General features: G+C 36.0%; 1 protein-coding gene across 1 annotated transcript in view; it reads left to right on the forward strand.

Annotated features, from left to right (window-relative positions):
* Nucleotides 1-16,456, forward strand: part of CAMK4 (calcium/calmodulin dependent protein kinase IV) — a 143,565-nt gene that overhangs the window by 83,835 nt on the left and 43,274 nt on the right. The window contains exons 5-6 of the mRNA XM_084882843.1: nucleotides 1,019-1,101; nucleotides 9,411-9,483. Coding sequence (XP_084738969.1) covers nucleotides 1,019-1,101; nucleotides 9,411-9,483 — 156 coding nt within the window. The remainder of the gene's footprint in view (nucleotides 1-1,018; nucleotides 1,102-9,410; nucleotides 9,484-16,456) is intronic.

Below are 16,456 nucleotides of genomic sequence, written 5' to 3' on the forward strand. Positions count from 1 at the left end.
TAAGCAATCAAATGAAATGTGCCACATACAACCACCAACTTTTCATTGTCCATCTTTTTTCTTTCAAAGAGAAGTCAGTATAGAATTTTCCTCAAATGTAGATCAGTCCTGTCACTCAATTCTCAGATGTAGTCAGGAAAATATCCAAAATTGGATGGATTATCTGAATGTGATGGAAACCCTGTTATGGCCAATCAAATCATTGCCACTACATTTCTGAGGTTCCCTTCATCTACAAGTGATTTTTTTTTTTTAGCAGTTGAGGGTCACCCTTTCCACAAAGACATCTTTTCCCCTGGTCCTATTCTGTCTCAGACCCAGATTCCTTCCTGGGAGAAAATGCATTTGCATTTCCAGCAGCCATGATGCTTTCAAATGACTTAGGAAGCTTTATTTGTTTGCTATTATTTTTAAACTAGAGGCATAGTGCATGATTTTGTGCACGGGTGGGTTCCCTTGGCCTGGTCAGTGATTAGGTCCAATAGGGGCCCAGGAAGGTAGGCTGGGGGCGGGTCCATGGGAGATTGGCTCACCAGGAGGGAGGGGCCCCAAGAGATTGGCCAATTGCGGGGAGGAGGGACCATAGGAGGTTGGCTGTGGGAGTGCATTAACCACCAGGGGGTACATCCTACATTGAGCATCTACCCCCTGGTGGTCAGTGCACATCATAGTGACCAGTTGACTGGTCATTTAGTTGTTCAGTTGCTTAGGCTTTTATATATATTGATTCTGCAGCAATTCAGAAATTGAGATATTTTGATAAAAATTAGAAAGTATTTCTAAGGCAGGTATCTTTCATCTGTCAAAAGGAATAATATCAAAACTCAAAGGACCCTGGAAGAAATGAGGTCACTGATAATAACAACCAGAGAGTAACAAATGATTCCCTCATACTAGCATAAGTTCCCTTCATTGACAACACGTTACTGTTAGAGTTTTGTTTTAGCCATAGCTTTAGCTATTTCTTAGAAAGATGAAAATAAGGAATGTGTGATCATTTTTTAATATCTTTCTCCAGATAAAACTTAAAGAGATATTTGAAACCCCGACAGAAATCAGTCTGGTCCTGGAACTTGTCACAGGAGGAGAGCTATTTGACAGGTGAGTTGGTTCTGGAAATCCAGAAAGGCTTTGCTTCCAGTCACCAAAAAAGAATTAAAGGGAAATTTCTCCTGAAATTTTTTATAATGACACATCATACCAGTTAATTCTATAAAATAAATCTTAAGAGGAGTGTAGAACAAAAGGAGAGTCATACCTGGTAAGATGTAAGTGAATGAAAAGTTGGGATGTTTAGTGAATAAAAAGGGAAGCATTATATCTATTTATTTACTTTTGCAAAAATTTATTTGTGCAATAATCACAGAATTTCTAAAGACATTCTAAATCTAAACTAAACAGTAAGATTTATGATAATATTTTGTAAGAAAACATTACATAAAAAGTATAAAAAGCTAGATGTGTTATAATTGTATTCTTGATTATGATCCAAAAGTTCTTAAAAATCAATACTCTTCAAATGACTATTTTGAGGCCTACTTTCTCTATTAGGCTGTGTAAAGAGTTCCAAGTACAACATGTTCTTCAATAATAACCAATTTTAGTTGTCTGTTCATGTGTTCATCACTCAAGACAGAGGTTTGAGGAGGGTGGCCTGCAATGCCTAGAAAACTGGTAGAGCATAATATAGAAAAACTGTTTGTATAAGAGACAAGCTTCAAGTCTCCATGGCTTTCCCACCTTCCTTGTCTTCTCAGGAGAATTCCCTGTTTACCCTGATTATCTCTTGGGACACCTTTGCTATGTTCATGAGCATAATAAAAAAAAATGAAATTGGAAGAAGTCAAAGGACTGAGTAGGTATATATTAGAAATGATAAGAAGTTATGCACAGATATAAAGTTCCTGTTGATTTATAAAATTGGTTAAGAAGATGTGGGCTGTAGACAGAAGACACAAAAGAGACCGAGGGAACTGCTGATATATCTAGGTGACTAAAGTACAGCAAATTCTCAATAAATATTTGCTAAGTGAATGAATGAATGAATGAATGAATGAATGAATGAATAAACAACCATTAAAATGAGTGGACTCTGAGAAGGAAGATATTTAAAGGGGATAGATTTAGCCCTAGATGGTTTGGCTCAGGGTTAGAGCGTCAGTCTGCAGACTGAAGGATTCTGGGTTCAGTTCTGGTCACATGCCCTGGTTGTGGTCTCAATCCCATGCAGGAGGAGCAGATCAATGATTCTCATCATTGATGTTTCTTTCCCTCTCTCCCTCTCCGTTCCTCTTTCAAATCAATAAGAAATATTTTTAAAAAACAATTAAAAAATAAAGGGGTTAGGTTTAGATTATGTTGGGAGAGGAAGCACTTCTCTCAAGAGCTTCTAAAAGTAATTATATTGGTTTTCAAAGGTTCTGTTGTAAATGTTACCCAATGAAGGTTTGGATCTTCAAGTAGGAAGGAGCAAAATGGCACAGTTTGATTGGAGCTGCATGTATATCTTCAACAGATATATAATTTGTTCATACATATGTTGAAATTTCCTTAAAATAAGTTATATGAATTAGCAGACTTTGAGAGTTGTAACATTTTCAGTATATTCATTCATCACCAATAAATGAATCAACTGAGGGGGGAAGTGGACATCAGTTTTTAAATATATACTACCGTGTTTCCCCGAAAATAAGACATCCTCCGAAAATAAGACCTAGCGCCTGGAAAGATAAGACATCCCCTGAAAATAAGACCTAGCGCAACTTTGGGAGAAAAAATTAATATAAGACACTGTCTTATTTTCGGGGAAACAGGGTAGTACTTCTTGTGGCAGCTGGCTAGTAGCTAAACATAAGGGACAAATAACGAACTAACCTGATTCGCTTAACTTGTTCGAACCTCACTACAAATTTGATGCAGTTCTATGATGCTAAGGAAGCTGAGACACTCTGATCCACTCAGTCTCAGATCTGACACAGTCTGATCCCTCTGATTATGTAAGGATAGTCTTGTTCTAAAACCACCATGTTCCCATGCTTAGTCAAGATTCATCTGGACTAGCTTATTTGAAGGTTGCCAAAATTTGCCAATAGCGGCTCCTTTTTTAATACCTCTTTAGCCAACTCTCTCATGAACATATTCCTTCTTTAGGTAGTACATTTAGAGTCTGTTTATAGTTATATCCTGCTGGCTTTGTAGCCATGAGGTCTCTTGAAGGAGAACTCAGAAATCTCATGTTCTGTAATTGTAGGACAGGGATGTCACGCTGAAGTTATTGTCTACAAACAGCACATATTATTTACCTACATACCTCTATTTGTATAAGTTATTTTGGAGTCATGAGTCTCTTTCCTTATTTCCCAACCTTTTTTTTTATGAAAGAATTCTGGTTCTCTCATCTTGTAGTCTAGTTGATTTTGATGGGATAGAGTTAATTCAGCTTTAAACAAGAATGAAAAAAACTAAATGCTGGTGATAAATTTCATTTACAGAGAAAATTGATAAAATATTCAGAATTAACAGAATACATCTAAAGAATGGCAGACAGCCAGTAAAGCACTCTAGAAACTCTCAGTGGTCTTAGACAGTAAACTGTCATTCCCTCTTAATGTTGTTGTCTACATGTCTGTTGCCATATCTGAGATGAACTTGGTTTCTCCATTAAATTACTTAATTCTACAGTTATATTTAAAACTGAAAATATATCATTATTATCTATGCATTATTTTCTTTCTTGAGAGTTAAAAATCATAATGTACTCCCCCCCCCCCCCCGTACTCATGTCAAAAAACAAATTTATTTAATTGTGATGATAAAAATTCATCCCTGGTCTAATGATGGCCTTAATTGTATATAATGAATGCACTAATGGAGCAATTGGTGAAAAGATAATCACTTTAGTACATTATAGGCAAAATGGTTGTATTTTATTAGCACTAAAAGATCTATTTTGTGGTCTTCTAAAAAACTAAACTTTAATAAAAATCCAAGTGAAATTTTCCATTTCATGTAGCATATAAACAGTAAATTGCATAGGAAGATTGATTAAAATTTTTGGAATAAAATCAGTGATTTTTATGTGTATGTCCAAGAAAATCTGGCCCCCAAAAAGACTTGTACAAAATTATGATATAATGTGAAAAAGAAAGCTCCAGAGGTTTTGATCTTCCATCCTGCTTGGTCTAGTCATGACTCATAGAAATTTATTGAACATTATAAATAAATAAATAAACTAATTAATAGACTAAAAGAATAAATAAATGAGAAGGGACTAACAATATATACAGATAAGAACTGGCACACAGAAGACATGATGCTTTGTATTTGCCATGGATTTGGCTATACGGATTCACTTGGGGGTGATAAATGCTGTGATTGGGAAATAAACAGAACACCGGATACAAAATATGGGAGTCTTCTAAATCAGAAATCAGAAATAGAGTCTTTGAGCTGAATCTTAAGTGAGAAATCATAAATCAACAGGTAAAGGGAAGAGGGAAGGATAAAGTGATGTCCCAAAGCAGGTGGGGGTTAGATATGAGAACCTTAGTCTCCATTTTAGAAGCTGTTTGAGACAGGAAGCAAGAAGTTACTGAATATTTGTAAAATGAGTGATTTTATAAACAGTGGGCAATTTATATGACCTCTTTGGGTCAGACTTTTATTGTGTAGTAGGAGAGAATTGAGCTAGAAATCCCTAGTCTCTGTTCCCAGGTCTACAATTGGATCTGGTCTTGCCTTTCTCCTGCACTGTCAGCTCCTGGCCAGTACACACATTGACCCACCGTATCCTCACTCTCTCCCTACCTTTCAAATGTAACAGGTGGTAATAATACCTTTGAAATTATTTTTTAAATATATGAATTTAATACTCTGAGAAAGTTCTTAGAAAAAGCATCAATACAGACTAATGGGGAAGCATTAGATAAAAAGCATCAATGAAAGGGGGAAAAGCAGTGAATGAAGCTTATAAAGGAGTAGTGGATTTAATTGGAAACGGTGGAATTTATTTTAGTGTCATTTTTTTTTTTTGTATGTAACAGCATAATGATGTACCAGCAGTCTTTAAGACCTGGTTCTTAAAACTCATGTTATTTGGGGATTCTACCCTTTGTCATTGAATCTTTTAGTATACATTTTCATAAGACCGGTGTCTTTCTCACATGAACCTGCAGTTATCTAATCACAATAACATCTCCATTTGAGGAAAAGCTGCCAGTGGTGGAGAAGGCAGTAAGGCTCCCAATGTACGTGCCAGGAAGTCTGAGGCCTCTGGAAATGATCGGATTAGAGCTCTTCAGTTGCACTGCCTGTGCTAACTGCCCGGCTGGAGATGTGCTCAATTCAATTTGCAGCAATTAAGGTGACAGAAGCAAATGCACAGTAGTCTTATTTCTGTGTTTTCTCATCCTACAATTTTAAAATGATGAGAAGGAAAACATGCCAATTATGGGGAAGAGGAGCATTTGAGCTAACACAGGAAACAGTGGAAAGACAAGGCACAGTCTGGAGTAGAAGGCCTGTTGGGGCCAGAGTCACAGCCTGGAGCTGTGCTGCCTTCTCAGATCTCTAGATGTCAGCTAGACGAGTTAGCGACTCAGGGACCTGAAGGAACTGTGATCCCAGGGCAGCCTTTTGGTTCAGAGTTGTTATTAAAATCCTAGGAAAGATTTTGATTTTAGCACTGAGTCTTCTAACCCAGACGTGGCGTAGCAACAAACTACATGGCCCTGGGCCTTTGAAAATGATCTTAAGATGCTGGTGGCATTGTAACTGCCTTCTTATTATTTTACAAAGCATGAAAAGGAAATCAGTTTATTCAATCTGAAGAGAAATATAGCAATAAGTATGTTTAAATATAAAAAAAAACTGAAATAACCATTATTATCCTATTTTTATAGCTCTAAAAACACTATCATGATTGAACATTTTATTGCTTCTAAAAATTGAAATCCTGCTATTTTCTACGTAAAGCTATAAAGTCTTTACTTATATGTATGTTCAATTCATGGGAAATCAAAAAAACATTTTTTAAACTAAATTTTTGGTAGGAATTTATGTTTCATGGAACAAAATTACTCTATTTTAATGAATATGAATCATTTTTTTCTTCAAAATACTTTTCTTAAAAAAATTTATGTTATGTATTACAATAATATCTAGAAACTGTGACTTTGACTTTCTTCCTCAGGCTAGTATAACCCTTCCACCTATTGCATTTTGCCTTGGGAAGCATCTATATGATTGTTCTCCCCTGCAACCATGGCCCGTGTACTTCCCAGTTCAGTGCTTTTGTTCCCTAGGATAAGGGACATAGGCAAAGGAGTTGTCCAAATGTCCACAGTCTGACATTTTTCTGGCATCATTTACTTGGTAATTAATATTGATTCCACAAATATTCATTGATTGCCTACTATGAGTAAGTCTTGGCGCTAGGCTCTCTGGGTGATCAAAGCAACAAGCTAGTGAGAAACTAAGAAGTCTGCCACCAAACCTGTAGAAGGCACTGGCTCAACACATCTACTGTAGTCATGCTACCTAAATGGAAAGAAAAAGATTGTAGAACTTCCTTTTCCTTTGCTTGCTCACTAGTATCTTCACTTACCATCTTAGTTCTGAGTGATAAACCTGCATTTGCAACTTGAGAAGTTTATGCCATTGATTTTCTTAGTCAGTCATGGATGGCCTTGGTGGTAGCTCAACTTATAAAATATTTAAAAGTTGAATCTCTGAGTTCCAGGAACCTAACTCTGTGACACTCTGATGAACAATCAACTTGGGAACAAAGTTCCTTTTAGGAGAAGGAACCTGGAAGAGAAACAGTTGCATTCTGATGGTAGGGCCAAGTGATGGTGTGCAGAATTCACACTGAGATGAGGCAGGGAAGGTGCCTGCATTTTGTGCTCCTGCCCCTCATGTTACTCTAGAGACATTTCTGACAACAGAATTAATAAACCTTTCATCGGTACAAACCTTAATATAGCATGAATTGCATCTATGATAATGTTTTTGTTAATAATTTCTCTACTGTCTGTGGTCTCATTTGAGGCTAGCAGGTGCAGTGCCCAGAGGAAGCACTAATTACATTTGTGTTGGGAGGTGGGTGTCCCACAGAATCCATACTTAGAGCAAAATGCAGTGGTTGATATAATGGTAGCCAAAGTTTTCAACTTCCTCTGATGCAACAGTCCTTTTCTCCTCTTCTACTTAATTTAAAAATGTTCAGAAAGTATAGTTCAAGAAATTATTTCAATTAAATTTTTAGCAAGCAGACTATGAACTCAAACATGGATTCAAGAAAAATGTGTATTCTTGGAAGTATATGAAAATTGATTTTCAAGAACCAATTAATAATAGTCCTCCAAATATTCTGATATATTTTCACATTTTATTTGACCTTGTTACATAATAGCTATCTAAGAAACAAAAGGAGAAAAATATTCCATCTTCTATCCTTTGAAAAGATGAGTTTGTGTTTCTTGACGATATTCTAAATAATTGAATGGAGAAAATAAAATAATTGGATTTTCTGTATCAATATAGTTTTTCTGAACCTTGACAATTATGATCATTGGGATATCTTTAATTTTTTTCATAATGTTTTGTTCTGCATTCCTCATCCTTAATCCCCTATTGTGAAAACATTTTATAGATTTTAAATTCAAATTTTAACACCAGCTACTTTGAGAACTTATAACTTCTTGCTAAATTTTTTTGTTCAAAAATGAAGATACTTTCTGAAAAATAACTATGCTATTTGAGGAATCAATGATCTAAAACAAATTTCAATCCAAAATTATGAAAATTGGTTGCTTTGTCTCTTTTATGTTTTGAGTTGAATTTTTTCACATCTTTACTGCACACTTTTTATTAGCTAATAACATCTTATGCAAGTTGCTAATCTTGAAATTCTGGTAAGATAAAAAGTAATTTTTTATTCCCAAATATTCCTTTAAGAATAGACAGATAAACTAGGACAGAAAAAAACAAAAACTCATAGACAACATAAAACCAGGTGACAAGGTATCCCCATGAAGCCCAACATACAAGTGAGGAAAAAGTGATGACAAATCCAAAAGCCACATGGTGTTAGCGCCTATGTAAGAGGAACCAAAGGTTAACGAGAGGTCATGTGATGGACCTAAAAGGGGCAGAACACTCAGATTTCTAAAATCTCCAAATTATTGGGAAGCAGGATGGGCCAATACCATACAAGGAAAACAGCTGAAATCAATTTTGCCATCCACATTTCTGAGAAGTGTAAAGGCTGTATCCACATAAGGTCTGAAGTTATGAGTGCATTCAAAACCCTGTGAACTCCTGAAATTAATACCTGATGCCCCTTAAAGAAAAAGCCCAATATTTAGGAGAAACGGCAAGGGAGAAATTCTAATAATCAGAGAGATGGTAGAGGCAAGGGAATGAAGTTCCAGCTAAAGCATATCTCAGAATGTATGAGGATCATACTTTTAATGCTTCATGGGGGGAAAAAACAACACACACCACAAAACACAGAAGGTCAAAAGCCATGAAACTAGAAAAGATAGCCTGGTCCGTCTTAGTCAAAAGAGTGAAGAGGGAAAGGAGATACAAACCACCAGTTGTAAAAAGTAAAATAAGTCTTGGGGATGTAATGTACAGATCAGGGACAATAGTTGATATCATCGTGTTAACTTTGCACAGTGACAGATAGTTACTAGACTTGTGGTGATCACCTTGTAAGGAATATAAAGGTCAAGTCACTATGTTGTACACCTGAAACTAATAAAATATTGTATGTTAACTATAATTTAAAAAAAAGACCAATTTGGCTTAAACATAAATAGCAACAGAGAGGTGTCTTATTTAATTCCAATATAAAATGATTATAAGAGCACAGAAAATAAGACGCAGAAAAAGTTTCCTTTAGGCAGTGAAAGCAAGCCAGGAGGATGTGCCCACAGAATGGCTAAAACTATAGCTTAATATTGCAAAATACACTAAAATTAAGGAAATTATAGGAGAACCATGTAAATCAAAAAGTTGAAAAACATTTCCATGTATAAATGCACAATCCACTGAAGAAAACCAAAGTAATGGAAGAAAATAAATGTAAAACATTCCTCGAAGTACAGAGATGGTTGATGGCCTATTGTCAACGTGGTATATGTTTATAATGATTCACAATACAAAGTTTAAAAAGAAAAAAAATTTTTTTGTCCTATTTATTTTTATAATGTTAATAGAAAATGAATGTCTTTTATTTTATTAAATAAACGCAAAGATTTCCAAAGTGCCAGATTATTGGAAATCTTTTTTTCTGGTGTTAGGGTAGTCTGTTGCAATTATCTGGATCCATCCTCTCTAACAGTAATATAATAAACTTCTGATAGCATCCACTCAACTGAGAGCGCATGTGTGTGTTTTTTTAGGATTGTGGAAAAGGGATATTACAGTGAACGAGATGCTGCAGATGCTGTCAAACAAATCCTGGAGGCTGTTGCTGTAAGTATGAAGTGACAGCTGTAGTGCAACTCCTGGTAATACCTTCCTTCCATTTCTAGAATCTTATTGAAGAAGTGTGTGTGTCTGTGATAGGCCATAAAATTTACAGCAAAACCATGTGAAATATTTGTGAGAAAATGTGTTTCATAAATTTATATTTTCTACTGATGACTCAAACTCTTAAAAATGCACGCCCAGCCATAAGTTTGTTGAAATATTTTCTATTCTATTATTATGAAATCACATCAGACTTAGTGTCTATAGTTGTTATTTTCTTTCTCTCTTTTCAAGTTATTTTTGTTTGAGTTTATTCCTTTATTGTTTTTGTTGTTTGTTAGGAAAGTGGAAGAAGGTTGAATGTGACAAATATAGACCTTGGAGCACAGAGATTATTGATTTTTCTTTCAAGACAAGGAATGAGTGAATTAGAAGGAAAAATACTGGCAATTTTGTTGAAGAAATAGAAGTTAATTTTAAAGTGGAATAAAGTTTTATAAGTTAATGATGGAAGCAAGCACATACATTTAAAGAATATAGATTTTCAAAAAGCTTGTTTGGATTAAATTAATAAGAAAATATTTGAGATAAAACAGACTCCACTGAAAATTTCCCATATGTTAAATGGTGTCTAATACATGCTAAGATATTTTGGTGACTCGTTTATTGAACATAAAGCAAGAACAAATTGTTCTCTAAGAAAACAGAATGGGGCTCAAGGGGAGATATTGATCAGGATCAGTTAGAGACAGATCTATATAAAATATACTCCAAATTAAGATCTGTTCTGTTTTTCAGTCAGTTGTCAAACTAAAATCATTATTCAGTATCTTGAGAAATCAGCCACAGTGACTCAAGCACACGTCTTATGAATTTCACTTACAACCAAAATGGAAAGGAGGGGGCAAGAAAGGCAGGGAGGAAGGATAGGAAGTCCCTAGAATCTAAAAAACGCTTTTACCAATGACAAAAGACAAAAACAGCTTTCACTGTCTTTGCATAGGGCAGCTAGAAGGAGGGGATCTCTGGTCTAACCAAACCCATTATTGAGTTATTAATACCAAGTTCAACCGGCTTTATAGCCCAGTCTTTCCAAATTATCGCTTCCTATAAAAGTATTTTGGTCTTTTGCTCTGGTGGGGGATAAAACGTTTGAACTGTGGGTGGATAAAAGCTGGAGAGGATGCCATAGAATTGTACTCTCTAAATATACAATACAGCTTCAGATTATGTGAATATCGAATATCAGATTCATTCACCTTTTCACCATACCCAAAAGAATCACTTCATTCCATTTTTTATTTTTAATCTATCATAGTATACTTACCACCCCTGGTTTCCTAAGCTTGCCAACTAAAGAATGATTTTTTTACTCTTCCATTACCTTCTCTCCTCACCTTCATCTTCCCAAAGTCAGATGAATTTTCCTTCAGATTGTCCATGAACCTAATCCTGCTTCATATCATGCTATGACTATTACTGGCATGCTTTTTCAAAAACAAACAAAATCACTTCTACGTCCTTCCAGTTCTTTAGAGAAGTCTAGAATTCTCTTTTCCAATCTTGTTGTTACTTTGTCACTTCTGAATTCGATAATGGCAGTCTTACACCTCTATTAAATACTAATTTTAAAACTTCATTTTCCAATAGATTATCTGCTCAAGTAAACTTGCTGGCAGCGGTACACTATCACTTTCCAAACTCTGGCCAGCAGCTGGTGTGGCAGTTACGAGTAGTCTGGGAGCCAAACAAAGATGGTTCAGTTTCTAGATACGAGCTTGGGCCCCTCTCTAAACACCTCTGTGCTCAGTTCCTCGTATAAAATAGGCATAGCATTCAACCTACTGGGGATGTGGAAAAGCCATAGCAATGTTCAAAGGAGAGGGAAAAGAAGATAGGCCACTTCAGACCCAGTGGTATATACATACCAACTCCCCACCTAGTACTAAAATCAAACAAGAAACAATAAGTGCTCAATAAATATTTACTGAATAAATAAATGAAAACAGTTCAAAATAGTCAGAAGTAGGCAAGATTCTATATTTTATTTCTCTAGAGCAGTGGTTCTCAACCTTTCTAATGCTGCGACCCTTTATTACAGTTCTTCATGTTGTGACCCCCAACCATAAAATTACTTTCGTTTCTACTTCATAACTGTAACTTTGCTACTGTTATGAATGATAATGTAAATATCTGTGTTTTCTGATGGTCTTAACAGGTTGAGAACTGCTGCTGTAGAGCCTAAAACCATCGAAAACACAGATGGTCTTTAGAAAGGTTGAGAACCACTGCTCTAGAGGATGCCACATTTGCTGAAACATCCTTACTATCACTTTTCTACACATCTCATATGAAACAAAGCTATATAATTTGCTTTCATTCATCAGATTACTTTCTGCTCCCTTATAATCAATTAATTACCTTCCTGTCATTCTAAACTCACCTTTTTCAATATGTTCTTTCTGGTTTCCTCCACGCATTCATGTCAGCTCTTGATTCTTCTGGCTTATCAGAGTGGGCATGTTTCAATTTAGTTCTACCTTGAGTAGCTAACTGGGAGAACCCTCTTCTCACTCAATGAATGAGAAATGGATCCTTTGAGCATCAAAATTTTTCACCTATTGGAGTTACCAATTAATAAATAAAGGGTCCCCCAACCAAGATGCCCCAGAGGGGTGTCCTGTATAGAACAGAGGGACTAGAGTTCCCAGAAATCTATTCCAGGTCTGCAAAGATTGACTGTTATTTATAAATTCAAAACAAAAATTGTGATTTTTACCTACTCACAAAACTGCACCAAGCTCCAGTTTAAGAAGTACCATAGTTAACCACATTCAAGTAAAACATTCATTGTAAGAAGTCTTACACAAAATCAGATTTTCTCTGATTGCTGCAACTAAGGGTTAAGTTAGAGAAAAAACATAAAATCATTTCTCTAAGCATTTCACAGGTAGAAAGCAAGCAATTTAAACTTGCGAGAAGTGGCTGACATTTATAAAATAGTTTATTGTCAACTACATTGCTATAGATAGCTATAAAAAAAATAGGACAGTTGGGAACTCAAAGTAATCAGTGATGTGTCTCACAGTGCCTCTGGATCACACACTTATAAGACTGATTTTTGAAAGCACAGAAGCTGAAAACTTAAAGATGGAAACACCCCAGGAAATATGTTGCCGTTATAATTATATCCCTTAGGTAACAGATCTTGCAATCCTTTTCTTCCTCCCTTCTTCACCCTAATTCTTCCCTTAAATATTTCACAGTATCAATCTGACTGTGTTCTTGCACCTTTGGCTTTTTAGCTTTAACTAGCATTTTTGAAAGTTTTTAAAGTAAAATTAGAAGATATTTCCCCCTAACTCATTCATTCAGTTAGTCTTTGAGGTAAGGTCCGTAAGCCTTCTTGAGTGTTCTGTCGTCTCGAAATGAATTCCAGGGAGTCCCAAGTCAAAGTGTCTAGGTCGATCCAGTCATTCTGAAAGAGTCATTGTGTCCTCATGGGTCATAAAGCACAATGCACACCCTTAACGCCCTCCTTTGCCATATACTTATAAAGATAGCCAGGGAATATTCCATCTCCTCTGACATCTCTTACTGTTACCACACATTCAGTTCTTTCCTTGTCACCACTGATAGCCTACTGTTCCTCTATTTCCAAAAAAATCTCTGTCCCTTTTCCCCCCACCCCTACTGCCATCTTTCCTATTTTTCTAGCTATATTTCTCTTGGGTGTGTTTTAACTTCAAAGCCTGGACTTAAGAGCCTGGAGGAATTTGTACACAGAGAGTATATCCTGAATTTAATAAAATACAAGGAAATGGTTGAAAAATGGTTAAATATGTCTGCTCTGCCAGCACAGATATTTTTGGTTAGAATTGTTTTAAAAATGGTAATGGTGTGGGTGAAGGTTTGCAAACAAAACCATCTAGTCCTTTAAAGTTAGGGAAACCCATGTGGTATTTGCACAGTGAAGAAACATGGTAAATGAACATGATTGATTATGGGGATGCAAAAAAGGATGAAATAGTACAGGCTGTTTTTGGTGAAAAAGAACAGACTTAACCTATTAGAGCACATGTGTCAAACACAAGGCCCGCGGGCCAAATCCAGCCCGCCAGGCCTTGCAATGTGGCCCGCACCGCGCTGTCATCACTGCACTCCCATGTCAGTTTATGACATTGTCAGTTTATGACTGTTCAGTAAACCATCGGCCAGCGATTTAGGCTGGATTTTAGATTTTGGCCCCTTCTCTGATTGAGTTCGACACCCCTATATTAGAGAATCAATTGATAAAGAATTGATGACTAGGTATTGAAGACCTAGAAAACCAAAAGAGGAACACTAAAATGAGGTATTGTGGAACTTGAGGAAGCAGCCTCCCCTTGGACTGGGGAACAGTGAAGAGGTTGAGATGATTAAAAGCTGTAAGACTAAGGAAAGTACTCTGCAGACTCACTGCCTGCCTGGTGCTGGTATCTCATTCTGAGCTCAGAGGAATCGCCCACAAAGCTGCCACTCAAACCTTTGAACATGGTGTCCTAGCCAGCTAATGGGAATGTTGCTGAGGAGGGACACTGGAATTGGTTCTATGAGCATTGGAATAACTAAAAACTGGCATCAACACCTGCTACAGAATAATGTGCTACTGCAGCATAAAAAGTTATTTCTAGGGTGCACGAGGAGAACAAGCAGAAAGACAGATTCAGGAAGTAAATAGGACTGAGCAAGCCTCTTCATGCTCTTCCAGCCTCCTGCTCTCTGTCTGGTCCCCTCATGGCAGCGCCAAGCAAGGGCCAACAGAAAGTGTGGCTTATAATTCCAGTGCCAGCTTCACAAAGTACATTATAGAATGGTGAGCTTAAAGTTTAGAGACAATCGTTTAATAAATGGTACAGGAAGTTATTTGAAAACAAAAATCTCAAAGTTTCTGTTTCTATTTATAGAGTTTTCAAAAATGTTCACAATCTTTACTAATTAGCATGAAATGGTCCTAGAGGTCAGTGAAATCAAAACAAGTATGGCAGCATTAAAATAAATTACTATCTATATTTCGTACTAAGCACTATGCTTGATAACATTTATGGATTTAATATTACACACACACACACACACACACACACACACACACACACGTACATTATTGAACTTTACTTGATACATTTAAGCCATCTTCCATTTGACCTCTCATTTCTTGTTGGCAGAACCAATCTACCTTTATAAAGATCTATCTACCTTTATAAAGATCTACCTTTATTAAACTAGAAAATACCAGGACTTTTCCCAGCTTTCCTTGCAGCTGGGCAAGGGCAAATGACCTGGTCCTCACAAATGAGTCCCAATGGGCAGACTGCTTATGAGTTGTAGGAAAAGTTTTCCCCTTAATAAAAGGAGACCCAGGGGAGGAAAGGCCATTTCCTTTTCTCACGGGCATTGTTGCATCTGCATTTGATGCCGGGAACTGCTTTGGTTGTATTCTAATTGTGGAGGGAGACATAACTATGTTAAATAAGGCAGAGAGAGAAAATAGACACGATTGGAATTCTCCTCCTGCTTGATATCTCACAGTTGATAAAATTCTTAATATTTCTGCCACTTTAAAGTGTAAATCCTGTTATTTAAAGCAGTAAGATACTGTACTTGTTCTTGAATGAACTTTTGAGTTTATGCTAATATTGATTCTGTGGTCAAGAGCAAGTTGTATAATTTTCTATCCATCGAGCCATAACATGGAGCTCACACTCCTAGATAAAAAGATTCTGCTACCACAATTTTCTAAAAACTGAATTTTACTGACTAGCAAATGCACACCCACACACTGGTAAGTCAGGATTAAGTGTGATTTGAAGGCACAATGTTATTTGAAGGCACAAGGTTATTAACAATAAGCTTACTTCTGACACTTGTGCTTTGTTTCTGTGAATATTGTTCCTGCTTAGCTCCACTTATTGTCAATAAAAAGAGCCTGAGCATTCAATTAAGTAATAAGAGACTAGAATAGAAAATGTGGGGATTTGTTCTTTGTTTTAACTTTGTCAGTTACTATGGTATTTGCATTTCTTTCTGGGAGGATTCTGTCTCTTGTTATTCTGAACATGGATCTTTGGAAGGTGGGTAGTAATGCAAAGCTCAAAGCATTGGAACATTATAAGGGTACTTTAATTTAACCAATAAAAAGTAAAAGTGCTTATTCTCATTAAGAGTTGAGAGATCACAGTTATCAGAGAAAAAAAATAACAAACAGTTCTATGAATGTTGTAATATTTTGATATTCAGATAGAATAAAGTAGATAAGTGGCTCAGTCCAACCAGATGACATATTTTATCAGGAAAAAAAAACCTGGAACAAAGAAGTATACATAGTGAAAATTATAACTTAATTTTACAAAACTGGAGGTCTAAAAATAATTCTTAGGAAAGGTATCTTTCTCAGTAACTGTTTCTGTACGTCATTGTTGGCAAGAGTAATATCAAAAGTTTATCAAATTTTATCACTTCTCTGCCTTTTGGCTCCGATCAAGTGAAATTCTAAGTGGCATTCTGTTTTTTGATTCCCAGAAGAATCACAATAAATTATTGAGCATATGTCTAAGAACTTTCCAATTACTATACAAAAATATGTCAATCATTACATTCTAAATGGCTTTCCTTGCTTTAGGGTTTTGTAAGCCTCAGTTCAACCATTAACTGATTCTCTGGTAAGCGCCAGAGTCTTGGATACAGAGATGAAGTAGTTTACCAGATTTTAGGGTAGATAGACATATATAAGCACATGGCTTTGAGATCAAATATGTGAACCAATTAATACATCATGCAAATTCAAAGGCATTAGAGCGGGTGAAAGATATGTATTATGTCAGAAAATCTTGCCAAAGGAAGTTATATCTGAGTTGGGTTTTGAAATAAAAATTGTTTAATAGGCAGCCAATATGAAAGAAAAGGAATCCAGAGATACTCCTTTTCTCCCACAAAGGCA

The sequence above is a fragment of the Pipistrellus hanaki genome, assembly GCF_964339955.1.
Source record: "Pipistrellus hanaki genome assembly, chromosome: 4".
Lineage (NCBI taxonomy): Eukaryota > Metazoa > Chordata > Mammalia > Chiroptera > Vespertilionidae > Pipistrellus > Pipistrellus hanaki.